The sequence below is a fragment of the Notamacropus eugenii genome, chromosome 3 (genome assembly GCF_028372415.1).
Source record: "Notamacropus eugenii isolate mMacEug1 chromosome 3, mMacEug1.pri_v2, whole genome shotgun sequence".
In the NCBI taxonomy this organism is placed as follows: domain Eukaryota; kingdom Metazoa; phylum Chordata; class Mammalia; order Diprotodontia; family Macropodidae; genus Notamacropus; species Notamacropus eugenii.
This window is the reverse complement of record NC_092874.1, coordinates 114,019,471-114,040,568: the sequence shown is the minus strand read 5'-3', so window position 1 is coordinate 114,040,568 and position 21,098 is coordinate 114,019,471. Positions and strand designations below refer to the sequence as shown.

Here is a 21,098-nt window from a genome sequence, read left to right as displayed (position 1 = left end):
ATCTGTGCCTTAGAATTCCTGGCTTCCTTCAAATCATAGCTCAAGTACCATCTCTCCCAAGAGGCCTTTCTTGGTCCCTTCAGTTGTTCACGCTCTTTTCCTCTTGAAATTATTTTGCATGTACTTACATGGTTACATGCTGAATTCCCCAGGAGAATGCAAATAAACTCCTTGAGGTCAAGGACCCTACCCCTCCTAGTTTTCTCAGAATATAACAGTGTAGATGCTTAAGAAATATTGGTTGAATTGAATCTTCTCACTATTCTTCTATGTGAACTTAACATCTGTCTTTCAGTTTCTCCACAGTAAAGTAGTTGCAATGACTCCTGTTTCCTTTTAACCTCTGTGGAGTACTGTGAGAAATGAATGTTTTGTAAGGTCCAGGGAGCAACTTTAAAATAAAGTCATGAAAATGCAGTCTCTTACCCCACCTCTTTGCAGAGGTGAAAAGATCCACTAGTGCTGTACATCGCACACATTCTCATACTTTTTCGATGTTTTGATCAGTAATGCTAACTTATTTCTTTTCTTTTTCTCTCTTGGAGGGTGAAAGGCGAGTATAATAATGTTAAAACCCCCTCACCAAAATACATAAATGAAAACTTATTTTTCAATAAAAAGAAATATTTATATCAATACAGCACAAGGTATTCGTGTCTGTTATGGCAAAGTTAATAGAGCTAGGCAAAGAAACACGTGTTTGGGACATCCATATGTATTAATGAAATCTTTGTGATTTTCTTTTTTCTGCTCTGTACAACTATTTTGACAGATTAAGCTTGGGATTCTGTTTTGTTTTGTTTTTGAAATACTGCTAACAGGAGATTCAGTTTCTGATCTTCTTGGGAAATTTTTGCTAAAGCTTCAGAAGGGAGTAAAAAGAAGAGGAATTTAACAAGAAAGAAAGGACGGGTTGCTTACACATTTCTCTAAATTATAGGGAGAAGCAATTATAACTTATCCGGAGTCAAGAAACCTTGATAACAAGCCTACAATCATTATTTCCGGGGATTCGGTTCTCCGCTCTTGGTTACTAATTTACAGTAAAGCCGACAAAGACAACTAAACTACATATCCCAGCATGTACTGCGGGGAGCACAAAGACCTCATGTGTCACTCGAGCGGTGCCTGCCTTATTTGAAAAGAAACGTTAACGACGAAAAACGATGTTTACACTGGAGGCAGTTATCTGGGCTGTGGCCCACGCCTCCGTCGCAGCAGTGTGAGTTTCGTAGAGAGCCTGACTGCAGCAATTCTGTGCAGGCACCGCCATAGTCTTCCCCTCTCTCTTTTGGGTCCTTCGTGCTCCTGGAGAACCCGGGTAGCTGGCCTCCAAGATGGCTTCGTTGTTGGCGGTAAATTCGGGTAAGAGCCGGCGGGGCCCCTTCATTGATTCTTTTACTACGGGGAAGCGTGACCGCGGCGTCGGCTCCCTGGGCCCCGGGGTGCGGGAAGGGTAGGGGCAGGGAGCACGGTCCCCGTGTCTGGTCGGGCTTGGTCCCCGGGCCTTGGGGCCGGGCTCGCGTCACGCCCCTCGGCGGGGTTTGAATGCCGTGGCCGCTGCCCGGGCTGCCCCGCGAGCTTCCGGCCTGGCCGGGCCCTTGCCTTCTCCATCGCCGTGGGCCCGCCTTCGTGCCCCTCGCTGGGCCGCAGGGCCCGGGCCCGGGGAGCGGGGAGGTGGCCCAGAAGGTTTGCAGAGCGTCTTGCAAATATTTCTCGCGTGGATCCTCAGTCACCCGGGGAGAAAGGGGCTATTGTTACTTCCGTCCCACAGATGTGGAAACTGAGGCAGGCTGCAGTTCAGTGGAATTGCTTGGGAGACGGGCCCCTGCATTTTACAGATGAGGGAGCAGAAGCCGGTAGACGGAAATGACCGGCCTAGTGTCACCCAGCTAGTCATCCGGGGAGCTAGGTGCTGTTCTGATCCCCACTTTGCAGATCGGGGAAACCGAGGCAGGGAGAGGTATGTGACTTGCCCAGGACCACACAGCTAGTAATCTTGAGAGGTGGCTGCTGTTCCTGTTCTGCGGATGGGGAAACTGAGGCAGACGGAGGTTGAATGACCTGCCCAGGGAAGTAAAGTTGAATACTAAGGTTTCTGATTTTGGGCCCTTGTGAGAAAACTCCCTTTCTGTGATTTAGAGAAATCCCAGGGTGGCCTTGAGGCACATAGAAGGTAATGGACTCATCCAGAGTCACAGCCAGAAAGTGTCACAGGAGGCATTTGAACCCACAATTTCACGATTCTTAGCTGAGTCCCATGAATTCCTTTAATTTCTTAGGCATCTATTCTGTGCTGAGGATTCAAAGAAAAAAATGTTATTTGAAACAGCCCCCATCTTTGAGAAACTTGTAGCCTCCAAGTAAGCTAAATATGTGAATATTTCAGATTTACAGAAAAAGCAAATTAGTACAAAAAAGTGATTTCAGTTCAGTTCCTGCAGGGTTCATATAAGAGATTTCATTGACCCACAGTCTTTCAGGAGCAAATGCCATCTCCTGGAAAAAGTGAGGTACATCTCTGCTGTCCACTCAGTTACTGAGCACTCGTACAAAGTCCCCTGGAAGAGGGTTCAGAGTTGGGGTGCCCTGTGGAACACAAAGCAAGGAGCTCTTGTTCCATGGAACCGCTTCCTTTCACCATGGATCAGTCAGTCAGAAACATTTATTAAGTATCTACTGTTTGCTAGGCACTGGGGATGAAAAAACAAGTTAGAGTTTATTGGGTGGAAACATGGACACAGAAATAAATGAAAGGTAATTGGTAATAAGGTTCATGGAAGCGACAGTAGTAGTGGGGAGATCAGGAAGGGCCTCATGTAGGAGGTAGCATTTGAGTGGACCTTTGAAGGAAACTAGGGATTCCAAGAGACGAGTTAGGAGGGAGTCCATTCCAGGCATGGGGGAAGGCCTGTGAGAAGGCATGAGAAAAAGAGATACAATTTCATTGTGAGGGATACAGCAAGAAAGCCAGGATGGTAGTCAGATTGTGAAGGATTTTCCATGCCAGAGGAGCTTGTGCTTGTTCCTAGAGCTAATAGGAGTGAGTCACTGAAGTTTGTTGGACAGGAGAGTGTCGAGGTCATACTTGTGCTTTAGGAATATCTCTTTAGCAGCTCTTCCTCCTCTGATTTCCTTCCCTTCCCTTATTTCTTCCTTTGCCCTGCTCCCTTCTCTTCAGGTTGGGGGTTAGGGATTAGACTGAGCTTTTTCTTACGGATGTCAGCCATGGCCTGCTTTTCAATCTTGCTTGAGGGAAACTTTTGGGAGGCTTTTGCTCCTACATTGAGGGATACAGTGCGAAAACTCTTAAAACCCAAACTGGGTGCATCCAAGCAGAGAGTTGACCCTCTGTAGGTTCCACTGGCCTTGGGCTGTGGTAGACAGGGAGTCCTGTCAGTATTAGGAATTTTCTAAGATAAATAAATTTTTTGATGTTTTGTACTTGTTCAGAAATCAGCTTCACAAATATAAAATGGTGACTATATGGTTAGGAAGCAGGTTTTATGAAAATATGAGGGTTTTACTGGACTATATAAACTCAGTATGTGGCAGTCAGAAAAACGAATATACTCTTAGGTTGAATTAAGAAAGCCATCTCTTTCAGGAATAAGGAAATAATTGTCCTACTGTGCTCTGCTTTGGTCAGACCTCATCTGCAATATTATTGTATTTGGTTCTGAATGCCACAGTTTAAGAAAGACATTGACAAGCTAAAATGCATTGTTGGTGGAGTTGTGAACTCATCCAACCATTCTGGAGAGTAATTTGGCATTATACTCAAAGGGCTATAAAACTCTGTATACCCTTTGACCCAGCAATATCATTTCTAGGTCTTTATCCCAAAGAGATCATAAAAAAGGAAAAAGGACCCACATGTACAAAAATATTTATAGCAGCTCTTTTGGTGATGGCAAAGAATTGGAAATTGAAGGGATGCCTATCCGTTGGGGAATGACTGAACAAGTTGTGGTATATGAATGTATTAGAATACTATAGTTCCATAAGAAATGATGAGTAGGTGGACTTCAGAAAAACCTGGGAAAACTTACATGAACTGATGCTGAGTGAATTGAGTAGAACCAGAAGAACATTGTACCCAGTAACAGCAACATTGTGTGATGACTAATTTTGATATACTTAGCTCTTCTCAACAATGCAAGGATCTAAGACAGTTCCAAAAGACTCATGATGAGAAATGCTGAATGCAGATCAAAGCATACAGTTTTCTTTTTCTTTTTTTTTGGAGGGGAGGGGGATTATTCTCCTGTTTTTTCCCTTTGATTCTAATTCTTCTTTACAGCACAACTAATGTGGAAATATATTTAATACAAATGTATATGTATAGCCTATATCAGAGAGCACACCATTTTGAGGAGGGGGGTAAAGAGGAAGGGGGAGAAAATTTAGAACTCAAAATCTTATAGCAGTAAATGTTGAAAACTACAAACAAATTTTTAAAAAAGGAAAAAAAATCAAATTATAAGACTTTACATTCATTGCTGTTATATCTGATTTTGGCACATTGTTCTAGCCTGTTTTAATCTGTTACCTAAAATCTTAGTTATCTCTCCCAATTTTGTATTATTTCTGTTTCAATAAGATGCTTTCTGTACCTTTATCTCTTCCAGTAAAACAAATTTTGGACAAGACAGGGTCATGGAAAGACACATATACAGACTTATTAATTCTCCAGTCCATTGGTGTTTTAACTGTACTTCTTAAAGACTATTCTTAACCCCAAATCACTCTTGCTCTCATTAATTGGCCAGCAATAGGTCCCAGACCAAACCTTATTCTGTTAGTGTTAGGGTTCTGATGGCTCAGAGTGAGTATAAATAGCATTTGTTTCTGTTTGGCCAGAAACTTTGAGGGTCTTTCCCTCACAGATAGACTTTTTTTTTTTTACTAGGTAAAAAAGGCCATTCTTTGCCTCATTTCTTACCTAAGTCACTGAATGAGCATTGCCTCAGACAAACTGAGACCTGGGAAAGACCTTAGCTTAAAAAAGCCAAGGTTTCCCACTGGATAGGTCCATCTCCTGTCATCCTGATCTATATCCAGCCATTGGACCCAGATGGCTCCAGAGGAGAGAGTGAGGCTATGACTTTGCACAGCCCTGCCTCACTTAAATCCAGTTCATTTGCAAGTCATGCAAGTCTTTTTGTCACCAAGAACAAAGGACAAACAACAGTCAAACTCAGAAATGGATCTCTGGGGTAGCATATTCACTTAGAAAACCACAAATGAACATTTATCTATTTTGTGCTATATTTTTACTTATTTTATTAAACATTTCCTAATAACATTTTAATCTGGTTGGGGTTTGACTCTTAAATGATTTGCTTACTCTTCCACAGGTAGTAAATAGTGGAGGCAGGGTTTCAATGCAAGTCCTTGACTCCAAATCAGTGCCCTATGCCTATACCGTATTACCAAGGATCAGAGTACCTGTTTTAAGAAGAACTGAATTTCTTCTGGTTGACTAAAACAGAAATTTTCAGAGTATTACATGTAGTACTTAGAAATTGACCGATTTTTAAACTTTTGGCTAGTGCCTGGAGTATAGCTCTTTGTAGGGTAGGACTTACATAGCTTGTGCTTCTTCTCTTATTTTATTGTTTGTGATATTTTGCTTGCATATTTTTCCTGACTTAGCCTTAAATTATTTTGACTCTTCTCCCTTCTGTTTCTGGTCAGTCACCAAGTCCTGCTGATTCTTTCTTTGCAACCTTTTTGGTGTCTGTCCCTTTTTGTTTTCAGGGTCAACTTTAGAATGTGTGCTCAAACCTAGATTACTCTTAATAACCTCCTACCTGGCCTTGTGCCTTTAATGTCTCTCCAAGTCCATTCTGTATAGTGCTGCTAGATTAAACTTTCAAAAACACGAATTTCAGCAAATATTCCCAGACCCTTAAATCCTGCAGTGGTTCTCCATTGCTTCAAGCCTAAAATCCAAACGCTAGTTTGGCATTCAAGGCAATAAAGTTGCTTCCTCTGTCTGTCCTTCTACTTTCTCTGCCATACCAGTTTGTACTGTCCTCATTATATGAATCTGTGATGTATTTGATGTAGATGCTCTAATGAGTAGGGCAGATTGCATCCCATCTGCACACTTTCATCCTGTGTGACTTGTATATTTCTCTATAAATCATCTAAGAAAGTCTCCCTAACCTATAATGTCTACATAAAATTAAATAAAAATCTGTACCACTCTCAAATAGCTTCCCAGAAAATTTGTCATCTTTTCTTCTAGGCTCCTAAACTGGCTTGTTCATTGAAATTTCATAAAACCATCCCTGCTGTGTATATTGTGTTCTGCTGTTCTTATAATTTTATAAGATGTTGGACTGAGATAGTGAATAAAAATGTGGAGCCAGGAACACCTGGTTTCAAGTTCTGCATGAGGTGGGGGTGACAGAACTAACCCATACATAAAGATCCCTATGGGTGGCATGTTGGCTGAATTGTAAACCATCATGTAATCTATGTTTTATTTTTTATTTATTTTGTTAAATAGTTTCCCAGTTGCATTTTGATTTGGTTTGGCCTTCACTCGAATGTTGTATCCTCTTTTTAACTGTTCTGCCTTAGACAGATCTGAGACTCTTAAGTTGCAGAGAAGGTGCATTGATGGAGGGAGTTTCCTTAACAATGAACTCACAGGTCTAATTTCTGTCCCAACTATGTAGGGGTAAAGTATCATGTATATTTGTTCCTAAGAACATCAATATTTCTAAATTTATACTTCTAACTTTACATATAATTTGTCCAGATAGCTTCCTGTATTTAGGAGTGTGATCATTTATCCTCTGCAAAATAATTTTCTTCATCTAATAGTGAAACTGAATAGTTTTAGATTTACAAGATTGCATTCCAAATGTAGATTTTAATTTGTTAATTTTTCTTTAAGCTGCTAGCCTTTGGGGTCCATACAAAGACATCTGGCAAACAGTGGGAAATGCCATTTGGAGAAGACAACCTGAAGCTGTCCATCTTCTTGACCTTATTTTAAAGAAACACAAACCTGATTTCATCTCATTATTCAAGAACCCAGTAAGGGATCTTTTTTTGGGAATTATATAAGGAGAAAGGGAGTATTAACTACAATGGGGATGAGGAATTAAGTTGTGGCCATGTGAGTTGATAGAAAAGAATGGATACCCAAGATGTAATAGGGGTACAATTGATAAGAGAAAATAATTGTTTGGATGTATGAGGGTGAGGGAGGAGCTGAGGTTGACTCTGAGGTTATGAATGGGAGAGACTGGGAGTATAGTAGTAACTTCAGTGGAAATCATAAAGTTTGGAGAAGGAGCAGGTTTAGGGAGAGGATCATGAATTCTTTTTTAGATAAGTTGAATGTGAGTTGTATATGAGATGTCCAGGTGGAGATATTAAGCAGTTGGTAACACTGGACTAGAGCTTAGAATACAGGTTAGGGCTGGGTAAAAAATACTTTTGGGAATTTTCTCCTTAAACATCATATTTGAATCCATGGAAGCTGAGGAAGTGGTTAGACTGAAAGGAGGGAAAACTAGAATAATATTATTTAAAATTATTACCTTAAACCAAGAGTATCAATTTCTTAGATTATTTAAGAAAAAATTTTTCTGCTTATACTTATGTTAAGGCTACATTACTGATGTCATACTATTAGAGGTGATAGGGAGCCTCTTGCTGATCCCATGTTTAATTGATCATTATTTTCACTTTTTAGGCCAAAAATGTTCAGCAGCATGAGAAGGTTCAGAAAGCAAGTACAGAAGGAGTTGCTATCCAGGGTCAGCAAGGAACTCGGCTTCTTCCTGAGCAGCTCATTAGAGAAGCCTTCATCCTGAGTGATCTCTTTGACATTGGTGAACTAGCTGCTGTTGAACTTCTTTTGGCTGGTAAGTTGGAATGAAACCAAACCTCTGCTGAATGCATGGGGTTGTGGTAAAGAAAACACTGAGAATCTTAGGTGATTTTATATAAATGTATTGTATTTATATAAATGTATTGTGGCCTGGTAGTGCCGGTGGTTGTAATTATCAGTGCATATTTAAAAAATGGTAAATGATCTAGAATCCAAATCTGTCCATTTTTTAAAATAAAGAAGCTAATTTACTTGAAATGCATTGTTCAGGGTATGTCTTTTTCTTTGTTAAAATTGTAAATTTAGCCAGTTTTAATGTAACTATTTAAAATGATAAAGTAAGAGATCCCCGAATTTACTTTATGACATAGAAAATATATGTGTGTGTGTGTGTGTGTGTGTCATCATGTATTTATTATTTTCTAAGGTATCTTCTCTAGGGAGTGAATATCTTTTTATTTTACACTTGGGAAATTGAGGTTTTAAGAAGTTTCATAAATTGCCCAATACCACATGAGAGACTAAGGATAGGACTAGAAAAGGAATTAAACTTTCCACTTCAGCAACTTCAACAAAAATTTATCAGAATCTGACGTGCAGAACACTTAACAGGGTGATGGCATAGATCCTCAGAATAAATGGGACCTAGTTCACCATCTTCAGGGAAAACATAGTGTGGAAGGGAATTATGACACCTACATAAATAGCAAGAGTACAGGATGGTATGAAATGGAAGCGTAAGAGAGGTCCACATTTTATAAGGTCGTAGCAGGCCAGGGTTGCTGTTGCCTAAGAGGAATCAGGGCAGGCTTTATGGAGGAGGTAGCATTGAAGTTGGGCCTTAATTGTCAGGAGAACTAACATGGGCAGAGATTGAGGGAAGTGGGATTGAGTGGGCATCCTGGCTATAGGAAATAGCATGAGCAAAGACTCAGAGACTTGACAGAGTGGAAAATAGGGAAGGTGGAAAGGGAAGCAGATTTTTTGGGGAGGATCATGAACCTGGGTTTGAGGTGCTGAAGAGACGGCCAGGAGGATATGTCCAATAGGTATTTTTGAATTTAGAGGTTTGAAATTGAAAGATATATCAGGGTTAGGGTCATACTATACTGTATGGTACATTATTTATTGTGCTATACCATTTTGCCTTTCTTTTATGGAGACATGTTCTTTGGAAAATTGAAAGCTGTAAAACAACTTGTTTTATGTAAAATATATGACTGCAAGCTATTATTATCATTACACTATTCTTTTAAGGTATTTACACACACACACACACACACACACACACACACACACACACACACACACACACACACTCTCTCTCTCTCTCTCTCTCTCTCTCTCTCTCTCTCTCTCTCTCTCTCTCTCTCTCTTTCTCCCTCTCTCCCCTCCCCCATGCTGGAGGTGATACTTTAATACTTCAAAAGTATTGAAGGACTAATTTTCACAATATCCGAAAGAGGAAGAAATTCTGAAAGATTAAGAAAAAATCACAGTAAGTAAAAGGAGATTGAAAGGACATCAGTGACTACTGACCCATAAGCCTATTTTCTTATCTTTATTAAACTTTTGTAAGAATTATCTCCACATGTATCTAGGGTATTCCAGGTGAAACTATGAGAACAGAATAGTCACATAATTGATCCTGCTATATTTATTCTTATTGTTTATATAAAAGCATTTGACTTGAGAACAAAACAGTCTTAAAGGCGTCCAAAAGGTATCTGTCATCCACATGTTAAGTTCACACAAGACAACTTGAACCAGAGAGATAGTAACTTTGTTCAGTAATCTTCTGATTATTAGTATGAATGGAGCCATCAAACCAAGAGATGTACAGTCACTAAAGGTTGTCACGTTATAGAGGATGTTCTGCCCAGTGACCAAATGCAAGAATGTTTCCTTTTACATACTGAGTTTTTCTAGACATTCTTGTTTATAGATGTCTTTATGTTGAGTACAAGTATTCCCAAAATACTGAAGAGCCTTCTTTCTGCGAATCATGACCGCTGAAAAAAGGTCAGACTGACAAACCATATGAGGGTGCCAAATGGATGAAGAACATTTATTTCTTCCATCATGAAGTTAGATGGGTAGTTCATTCACTTAGTCCATCATCACCATGTTTCAGACTACAGACTACAGACACCAGATGCATTGGTATTTCTGGAATGTTTAAGTCCTAAAAGGAGACCCCTGGATGATTTATAGGAACATGGGCAGAAATCGTGCAGGAAAAAGTAGGGTTGAGTTAGGATCTGCTCAGTTTAATGGAATACCTACACACGTGAGATCAGGAATCCATAGAAATTTGGAAGTACCAGGGACAGTGTTGTGCTCTTCTCCTGTAATGTATGCTTTCTCTCTGCATTTTTTTTTATTAGTGCTTTGAGCTTGTTAAAGATTAGTGAAGATTATTCATGCAGTGCTTTTAGCTTATCTAGAAGTTATTTCAACTAAAAGAGTCTTTTAATGGAAGATTAAGAAAACTTGAATAGTTATCCTTTTTTCTTAAATATAGTTTTGTGGTGGGGAAAGAGGTTAAGTGGAAGCAAACAAATCAGTTGCTTTAAATTTTCTACCCATTGTTTTGTTATGCCCATAGATTTTGACTTGGACATATTCATGCTGAGAGTTATGTGGCAAACATATGCACTGAAGCCTTAGGAGATACTTTGTTGTTGAGTTAATATTCTTCTACAGTATATTTTGCTGTTGTACAACGTAAATATGATTTGACGAAAGGATATTTTAAAACAAATGTTTAACTGATAAGGGCAAAGTTCATATCTTATATTTTGTATTCCCCTTTCAGGTAGTAGAGGCTTAATAAAAACATGACTTTATGATTGTATTTCTGTGTAATAACTTGACTTTTAAAGCAAAAGTAAAACTAGTGATTATTTTTTTTTTTAGTGATTATTTTAAAAAAATATATTACAAAACAAGCAGATATGACCTAAATACATTGTTAGATTATGTTGTTTTCTAGCTTATGTTGATCTTTCCTTTATCTTTCATGTGTGTTATATTTTCTTTTTAATTCTTTTTCTTCTCTTCTCATTTTTAGGAGAACACCAGCAGCCTCATTTTCCTGGCCTTACAAGAGGATTAGTAGCAGTTCTTTTGTACTGGGATGGAAAGCGATGCATTGCAAATTCCCTCAAAGCCTTGGTACAGTCACGGCGAGGCAAGACCTGGACACTAGAACTCAGGTCTGCCTATTTCTTTGGATTTCACTTGATTTTACATATTTAAAAAAACCTCAATTTAGGAGTTACATAGGAAATCGTAACTTAGGAAGTGATATGTAGACTTAAACCAAATATTTACAATAATCTGAAGTGACTTTTATGACTTTTATATTTTGCTTGAGAACTATGTGGTAGATTTAAACTGTGCATTATATTGATCCTACATGAAAAATAATGAGAATGGTTGGAAGCTTGTTGAGATTTCAAAACATAAGAATTATTTAAGGGATAATTTTTAGTACATCTTAGTTGTTTTTAAATACAGTTTAAATTAAAAAAATATGTACCTTACATTATAAAGGAACTGTTTTAGCTGTACTCTGTGTGCACCTGATATTGGCAGAATGAGGTTTTATGGTATCTCCTGTGCTGAATAGGTATAAGCATAATGTCTCATTCTAACTGTTTATTTCTTATCATTATAGTCCTGAGCTGGTGTCCATGACAACACGGTTTACAGATGAACTAATGGAACAGGGATTGACTCAAAAAATCCTAACTCTGGTGTCACAAATTGATGTGAACAATGAGTTTGAGAAACTACAGCGAGAGAGAGGCTTGGGCAGTGAAAAACATCGCAAAGAGGCAAGTGTTCATCCAGATGACTTCTTTAGATGTCTCTGAAAAATGTAAAATGTTATCATATCAAGTTATTTAAAATATACATCTAATCCAGCCTTAGGGAATGAATTGCCCTTAAGATGACCAGGGAAACCAGTTGTAGGTTGCTGCCTGGCAATTGTATTTTCTGTGTCTCTTGTTACTCTACCTGTATGTCTGAGGTGAATTCTTTCATATAGCAGTTTGACACTTAAACAGTTGAATAGCAGAGGCTGGCTAGAGTTTTAGAAGTAGTTTAAAAATGACTTGGGGTTTCAACTATATTTCAGTTAATTAGGCCATATTAGCTTCTTGCTTCCCTGTAGCTGATTCATGATGAATGCTGTATGTTTTGACTTCTAGGTTTCAGATCTCATCAAGGAATGTCGCCAGTCTTTGGCAGAAAGCTTGTTTTCCTGGACCTGCCAGTCACCATTAAGCAAAGATGATACTTTGCTCCTTATTGGCCATCTAGAAAGAGTCACAGTTGAAGCTTCTGGTTCATTGGATAGTGTGAACTTGGCTCTTGTCATGGCTCTCCTTTACTGCTTTGATATCAGTTTTATAGAGCAGGGTGCAGAGGACCGAGAAGGTACTGGAGAGTATAGGGGTAAAGGGAGGGAAAGAGGGGGGAGGAGAGAGAGAGAGAGTGTGTTTGTACATGAGTATATATGTGTGTATTTGTGTATGTGTATGAATGCACATAAATGTTTTTTGTCTAGATCTATAACTTCATTGCAGTGGGGAAACTCCCTCTACCAATGCCCATGGACAATCAGTTGCTCTGTAACTTCATTGCTTTAAAGAATTGTTTAGGGCACCAGGAGGTTCAGTGACTTGCCCAAAGTCACATAGCATATACGTGACAGAAATGGAACTTGAACCTATTTCTGAGACTAGCTATGTTATGTGTAATGATAGGCATTTTTAAACACTTTTTGAAATTTTGGGATTAATGTTTAAATTTGACCATTTACAAAATTCAACTAAAATGAGAAATTTTATAAGCTTGTTTCCAAATAAGAGTCATTTCATTAGCAATATTGTACTATTCACAGTAAAACAACATTTTAAATATGTTCATTTTTGTATTGAGTGATTCATATATGTAACACATACAGTTTCATTTACATTTTTGACGTTTGGAATCAGAAAAGTGTTGGCATAAATGAATTCTGTATGCCCAGTACATAATTCTAATTGCTTATTTTTTCAAAAATATCTATTCTAAAAGAGGATCTTGAGATTGATGTTTTAGAAAGAAATCATTTTTTGAGTTGCACATTCCTGTAAAATGGTTATAATTTCATATTGTTGTTGTTCAGTCACATCCAACTCTTTGTGATTCCACTTGGAGTTTCCTTGGCAAAGATATTGGGGTGATTTGTCACTTCCTTCTCCAGCTTATTTGACAAATGAGGGAACTTAGGCAAACAGGGTTAAGTGACATGAGCAGTGTCTGAGGCCACGTTTGAACTTGGGAAGATGAGTCTTCCTGATTCTAGGCATGGCGCTCTATCCACTGCACCACCTACCTGCCCCAAATTTCACTGTAGTAATTTTTAAACAGATTTTCTTTAGAACTGAGAAAATCTAAAAGAAATAGTAATCTCAATTTTTATTCCTTACAAAATTGTAATCATAAATATTTAAACATATAATGCTTTCAGTTTTGTTTTTTGTTTTTTGGACCAAACTTTGATTTCATCAAGGAAGTAACTCCTTATGACAAAACTCTTAACCAATGCCAACTGGCACTTCTTCTACAACTTATGAGTTCTCTGGGGCATTGTGAGATTAAATGACTTGCTAAATTCATATAACCAATTTGTGTCAGATGTAGGATTTGAATTTCCTCTCTGCTAAGCTTCCTCTTAGTTGTTCCCTTGTTAAATTCTTTATCTCACCCTAGTCCCCTTAATCAGGACAGTTGATGGAATGTTGACATCTTCACCTTACCTCTGAATTTTCTCCATGTCTCTCCTCTTTTGCTCCCTCTGTGGCAAGTACAATAAGTTAGACATTTTCTAACTCTTTTCTAGATCCTATGGAGTCAGGTCTCTATAATTTGTTTTCAAAAAAATGAGGTTTCATTAAATAAAATAAATTCATAATGTTTTGAATTCCCTGAATGTCAAAGGTGATTGTCCTTAAATGTTTACTTTTAGTGGTTCATATTTTTTAATACTAATTTACCCTGGGTTTTGATATGTGTCTGGTGCACTATAATGCTTTTTGGTTAGTAAATTTAAGGTCTCTGTATAGGCTCAGTGGCTTCTTGACTAATTCAGTTTCGTTTCATTTCTTCCATTTCATATGTTTAGTAGAGTTTTAACTAATGCAGAGACTTCTAATTCTAAGTTCTTGCTGCTTATAATTTATTTACTAAAATTGTGTCTTTTATGATATATAAGTAACACTAAGTTGTTTTCAAATTCCTGTGGTGAGGCAAAGATTCTTTATTAGATGATGTGTACATTTGCTATCTTTCTCTTTTTTTGTTGTATATTGTCTATTTATAGATTTACTTTATAAACTTGCCTCAGTAATTAATTGATGAAGAAAAATCAAATCTCTTTTAACTATTCTTTTCTTTATTGAAGAAATGAGAATATCATTATTATGCAGTACAATCACACACTTTACAATTACAGATATAATTCATCAACTACCACTGTTGACGGAGAGACAGTATATTTCATCAATTCATTCACGCCTTCAAGATTCACAGCCTTGGAAATTACCTGGCCTGCAAGCCACTGTTAGACTTGCCTGGGCATTGGCATTGCGGGGGATATCTCAACTTTCTGATGTGCCAGGTAAGTTGATTAGAGACAATGTTGTCATTTTTGAAGTCTTTAAAACAAAAACCTGCAATTTATTTTACACTGGCAATTTCAATAGAGATGGTATCTGCTTATTGAGATAGAAACAACTCAGTATAAGAAGCTATTTAGAATTATATCAGGTGTAAATTTTTATAATATATCTTAAGTTAACTTGTATCAAAAATTATTCGAAGAGAAAGAAATTCAATTATACTTTTATTTCTGATGACAATTAGTAATCTTTTAAAAAGAGCAAATATAATCCTGTTCAAATATATATTGAATGCCTTCTTTGAGCAAATTCCCAAACAGGATTAATTGGAAAAAGATGCATAAGGTACTGTCTATATTCTGAAGAGATTATGTGTGTATTTGTAGTAGAAAAATATTTGTTGAATTGAATCTGTTTAAGGGATTAAGATTTTTGACCCTATTAGGTTATAGATGACCGATTATCAATCAAAGTTCTTGTTCTTGAACTTTGATGCTGTAGGGAGCTCTTCTTTTCCCACATGTCTGCTAGGGTACTTATGCAAATATTAATAAAGACTTAACTCTTTTCTGATCTGAGACCATTCTGTCCTGCCTACGCAATTTCTTGAACCTAAAAATCAGTTAAAGTATCTATGTGGGAACTAGTGGGAATAGGGGAAGAGAGCTTGCCTGCCATCTGGTCCTCATTACTGGGAAGCTAATGGCCATGTTCAACAGTCCTTTGCAAAGATAAAATTAAAAAAACCCCACTAACTGAATTTTTTAGGAAAGGTCCAAATTTATGGATTTAAAACTCAAGTCAATTTTATTTATGCATTTTAATATCTATTACTTTTGTTAGACTGTGCCAGATTTTGTGAAGTCATTATTTATATGTTTCTTTAGGTAAATTTAAGGCTGTTCCTGTATAATTTTGAAGCAGAATCCTAGTACCATGTTAATATGGTAAAACTAGAATTATGGTAGCTCAGATGTTATCTTTGGTTATATCAGATTCCCCCTCCAAAGTAGTTTTTTGTCTTTAATGCTTCTGTATCTTATGGAGATAGTTTTATCTCCTTATGTTTCGAATGTCACTGTATCTATATATGTGTGTGTATATATATTTTTATATATATGTATACACACACACACACACACACACACACACACACACACACACACACCTGTGTATTCCAGTGTTCATTTGCACATTAACAAATTGCATTTTGACAGCTTTTCTTGTGCCCAGCAAAGTAATGCATTACCCGGGGAATCTGAATTTTAGACAAATAAAGTACATTGATTTATCTCCTCACTGAATAAATTTACCATTATTTTGTAATTTTTCCCCTAATTTCTTTTAAGCTCTTGCTGAATTTACAGAAGCAGATGAAGCAATGGCAGAGCTTGCAATTGCAGACAATATCTTCCTTTTCCTAACTGAATCTGTAGTGGGGTCAGAAAACTTCTACCAGGAAGAATTTTATATTCGCAGAATTCATAACCTCATCACAGACTTCCTTGCACTTATGCCAATGAAGGTAAGTTATAGAAACACAGAATCGGGACATAATTACAACAAATCTAAGACTTGGCTCTGGTAAATTAGCTTTGTTTTGGAAACATACCAGACTTTTCAAGGTGGATACACCTTTGAATACATTCACTAAACTGTTTGACTTACTGTGAAAAATGTGGAGGTTCATGCTCTATATGTTGTGTTGTAATTTGGTTTCTGAATCATGGAAATTGATGGTGTATGTATTCTGTTTGATATAATTTTGTTGAGCTAATAGGAAAGAATTTTTATCCTGGATAGAGAACTGACTTTGAGAGGTAAAATGGTATATAAATGGATGATTCTGTGGACAGAAATGTATGAACAATATAGTCCCTAGGGAGCTGTGCTAGAGTTGATTTATTTCATATTTTTATAAATGAAAGGGAAAAAGAAAATACCTAGTGAAAATCTGGGCTTATAGATGACGCCAAATCCTTCTGGGTACCAGATAACCCAGATAACCCCTTCTATCAACACCTGTAAATTAGCAATTGAGGGGAAAATACAAACTTTGCTTATATAACGATTTGCCTTTAAACTTTCAAGAAGCAGATCAGAGTCCTTGTAGGCTGTTGCCTGAAGATTTCAACTCAACATGGTGCAGTGGCCCAAGAAGCCAACAAGTGCTTGAGGTCATCAAGGAGCACATTAAAAATAAAACATCACATCACTTAACCTCTCCAAGTCTTAGTTTTCTCACCTATAAAGTGAGGATTTTGGACTAGATGACCTCTAAGGTTCCTAAAATATGTGATCCTATGAATCTGTCAATAATGGTAAAGGGTATAGCATCCATACCTGAAATACATTTGTTCAGATTTGATTGTTGTACTTGAAGAAAGTAAAAGCTGTTGAATCAGAAATGAAAAGAATGTCTTTCCAAATGTAGGTAGTATTTTATTTAGGAATGAGGTATATTTTATTGCTTTGGGAAAACAATCATTACATAGTGTCCAAAGGTCGAGAATTTTGCTGACTGGTTTGTTTCCTTTTGGGTTTTTATTGAACTGAAAGTATGTTTGCTTAATAGCTGTACATTAATAAAGATAGCTCCCATTCTTAAGTATTGAGCCTATAGAAGTGCTTGAAAATTTGATTTTATGTGTATAATTGCTAGGAAGAATTTGACTTTCAGCTTTCTTTTTAAGACAAATTGGGAATGGAAAGACTTAGAAGGAGTAGAATTCTACTGTTTGTACATTGTCGTGTTTTTAATGCAGAAATGATATTCTATTTTTATCTTTTTGGGATTTGTAGACTTGGTAAAGGTAACAAAAAATTGACCCCTGTCTGGGGCATGAAATATATGCACCATTAAAATATTGTTATATATCACAGTTTATAATTTAGTGATAAAACCCCTGTAAATTTCTTCTTTAAAATAGTGCAACTAGATTACAAGAAAGACATTCTTTTTTACCTAATCTCTTTGGGTAAGAGATTTATTTTATTTTTTTTTTAGGATATTTAATTTTTTTAGGATATTTAATTTTTAAAATTTAATTTAGCTTTTAAATTTTTTACCTTTTTAAAAAATTTCATTACTTTTAATAAATGTCTTTAACATACGTGTAATGAATGTAATAGGTGAAACAGTTGAGAAACAGAGCAGATGAAGATGCTCGAATGATTCACATGAGTTTGCATATGGGTAATGACCTTCCTATTTCACTTCGGAGAGACCTGGAACACCTTATGCTTTTGGTAAGCCACTTTATTAGATGTAATTTAACTTCTTTTTCTATCCCTATGAACTTTTAAGCTGTTTTACCTTAAGTTAACTCATACATGGAGAATGCCCCTATAGATATGAACTATCGTTGTTTCTTTTGTAATCATGAATATTTTAGGTGTTCCTTTTCTTGATAATATTGTCTCTAAGTCTCATAGGGAGGAGTTAGGGTGCAATGTGGATTATTGAAAGAAAGCCAAAATGCATCCCTTTTTATCCAGAATCAACTTCCTGGCAATAAGTACCTACAGTTTTTCTTCTTAACTTCTTTTTTCTGGACCTTGATATTCATTAGTCCAAGGAACTCCCAATGAAGAAATTCCCTTTACTAAATCACAGAGGCATCTTTTTGGCATCTTATAGTGTCCTAGAGAGTGGCCTGAGGGCATCTACAAATTAAATAACTTGCCTTGAACTGACAGAAGCTCTCTGGTGTCCCTTCCAACTCCAAGATTCACAGCTAGCACGTATCAGAGGTGGATTTTGAATACAGATTTTGGCTAACTAGTTGGTATGTGGCATAGTTTCTCTTTATTATTTAGAAAAAGTAATTGTAAGATGTATTGGATGGGAGAGAAAGGGAGAATTCAAGTCATTAACTCTTCATCAGACACCTGTGATTATTTCATAATTTGTAATTATAACTAGTAATTTAATAAATATTTAACCTATTTAATACTAGGATTGTAATCATTAAATTTCTAAATATTTTCTTAAGAAAATAGTTGTCATTTCTCCTCAAAAATCTTTGTTCATGACTTGCAGGTTGCTGAGCTGTATAAAAAAAACCCTTTTAATTTGGAACTTGCTTTGGAATATTGGTGTCCTTCAGAACCTCTTCAGACTTCCACTATTATGGGATCTTATCTAGGGGTAGCTCATCAGAGACCCCCTCAACGCCAGGTTAGTTATAGCTTTCATTCTTTTGCTTAGTTAATTTGTTAAGGTAAATCCTTTAATTTAACAATGTTTCAATGTTATTTCCTTGCAACAGAGGTCTGCACATGGCTTATTATCAATCTATTTCCTTTTTTTTTTTCCTGCTTCTAAATTTTTCAAGGTCAATGTTTTAGGATAATTGAAGCCTTTAATTTTATGTCACTCCAAATAGTGGAGCTGGAATTAAGGTCTATTTCTGTGCTTTCAATAAAAGCCTCTCTTTAGTAGACTCCTTATTTTCACATTATATGAATGTCTAACTTATCCAGCTCACAGAATTTTTTGTTGTTTTCTTAAAGCTCTCCAGGAGTTGAAACTTTCCTTAGTAGTCCAATTGAGATATAGTATTATAATGATTAAAGAGTTCCTGGAATTCAAGAATTTTAGAGTGCAGTGAAAACTTAGCAGTCATCTATTTTAACTGCTGCACTTTATAGATGCTTTGTTTTTTATGGCTTTCCAGCATCCCTTCTAATTGAATTCAAGTTCTTCTTACCCTGTTTTCTTTGGACATAAAGACTAAGTGGTCAGCATCCTCCTTATAAAATTAGAAAGGAGGCTAGGCAAGAATACAGAAGAAAAAAACCCCAGAGGTCATGATAACTATAAATATATTCGAGGTCAGTAATGCTTTGGTGTCAAGAACCAGCATGATGCTGGCATGTAGTTTTAAAAAGCCTAATATATAAAGATCAAGAAATTGTTAAAACTGAGATTTGTATCACATGATAAAAACCTGCCATTGTCATATCATCTTTGTGTAATTTGAAATTCTAAAGGTTATTGCATCGTCATAAATATTTTACCTGTTGTATAGTCTGGCTTATAATTAATAATATTTAGAGAGATAGCATGGTATGTGAGGCAGTTAAGTGGCACACTAGATAGAATGCTGGAATTGAAGTCAGAAAGATCTGAGTTCAGCTCTGGCCTCTGATACTTCCTAGCTGTGTGACTTTGGGCAAGTCTCTTAACCTCTGTCTGCCTCATTTTCATCATCTGTAAAATGGGGATAATAATAGTTCCTACTTGAGGGGGTGGTTATGAGGATAAAATGAGATAATATTTGTAAAGCACTTTGCAAACTTCAAAGACCTCTATAAATGTTGTAGCTATAGCTACGGGGAAAGGTATACTGTATTTGGAGTCAGAGGATGTGGGTTTTAGTCCTGACTCCTAGCTGTGTGCTTACTAGCTTACTAGCTGTGTGACCTTGAGCAAGTTGCTCTCTGGCTTCATCTTCCTTATCTATAAAATTGGGAAGTTGGACTGGTTCCCTTCTAGCCCTAAATCTATGAATCTATTAATGTTTCTAAACTTGACATCTGCCTAAATTAGTGTGGGGATATCAATGGGATTCCTCTATACATAGGCCAAGGCAAAGGGAAAGAAGAAAAGAGAAAGCAAATAGCAAGGGCGCATACGTGAGGAAAAGAACAGGGAAAAATAATGGTTTTGGGAGGTTGGATGTGCAGTTCAAATACCAGCTCCATTGTGTTAAATTTTCTGTTCCTAGATATTCCTAAATATTCCGTGTTCCTAGATTAGCTAAATGAATTGGACTAGGAATGAATTTTTTGATGTTTTAATCCCAATATATACCTATGGATTTTCTGTATGTGTCTTAGGTGAGTCAGTTTCTAGAGTTCTCTTTTGTATATTTAAAATGTAAGTTGCCTGGAAACATTCTTAGAACTTTCTTCATGGGGTTATTATCACTATTTTAAATAAATGGCATTTCAAGTCCAAAAAACAATTCCTTTCAGTCAATTCTATTTACATTTGGAACCAATAAGCATTTGAAAATTAACTTATTACTCAGCAAACATGTATCATGTGCCAGGTGCTCTTCTAAGCACTGGGAATACAAAAAAGACAGAAGACACACTATGATCTTGAGGAGGTCAGACTTTAATAGGGGACATGGCCTGCAAATGACAAGAGTACAAACACTGTATATATGTGTGTATCTATAGCTCTATATTTACATCTACATAAATAATAGGCACACAACATAAACTAGAGGTAACCAGCAGAGTGAAGTAAGTTAAAGAAGACTGGGAAAAACTTATTCTAGAAGGCAAGACTTTAGCTGAGACTTGAAGGAAGCCAGGAAAGCCAGGAGGCAGAGATGAGAAGGGAAAATTCTGGGTAGTAGGGGCGAAAATATCTGGAATCTGAAGATAGAATATCTTATGAAAAGAATTGTAAGGAGGCTGTTGTTACTACGTTGCAATGAATGTGGAAATGAATGTGTAAGCTTTCTGGATAGTTTGGGGCAAGGGATGCAGATTTTAAAGGGCTTTGAATGTCAGAGGGTTTTATATTTGATCCCAGAGATGATAGG

At 36.8% G+C, this 21,098-nt stretch overlaps 1 protein-coding gene across 5 annotated transcripts in view; it reads left to right on the top strand.

Annotated features, from left to right (window-relative positions):
• Positions 1-901: 901 nt before the first annotated feature.
• NUP205 (nucleoporin 205) overlaps positions 902-21,098 on the top strand; it is a 116,503-nt gene continuing 96,306 nt past the window's right edge. For 2 of the 5 annotated variants that reach the window (XR_011976830.1, XR_011976829.1), the window contains exons 1-10: positions 903-1,365; positions 6,914-7,056; positions 7,721-7,892; positions 10,932-11,076; positions 11,541-11,700; positions 12,079-12,307; positions 14,370-14,534; positions 15,885-16,060; positions 17,668-17,784; positions 18,578-18,715. Coding sequence is in view for 2 of the 5 variants with exons in the window: in XM_072652634.1 (XP_072508735.1) it covers positions 1,338-1,365; positions 6,914-7,056; positions 7,721-7,892; positions 10,932-11,076; positions 11,541-11,700; positions 12,079-12,307; positions 14,370-14,534; positions 15,885-16,060; positions 17,668-17,784; positions 18,578-18,715 (1,473 nt within the window). In the remaining 3 variants the exon portion in view is untranslated. Of the gene's footprint in view, positions 1,366-1,613; positions 1,964-6,913; positions 7,057-7,720; positions 7,893-10,931; positions 11,077-11,540; positions 11,701-12,078; positions 12,308-14,369; positions 14,535-15,884; positions 16,061-17,667; positions 17,785-18,577; positions 18,716-21,098 lie in introns of those variants that run through there. The other 3 variants (XM_072652634.1, XM_072652633.1, XR_011976831.1) reach the window with 3 other exon arrangements.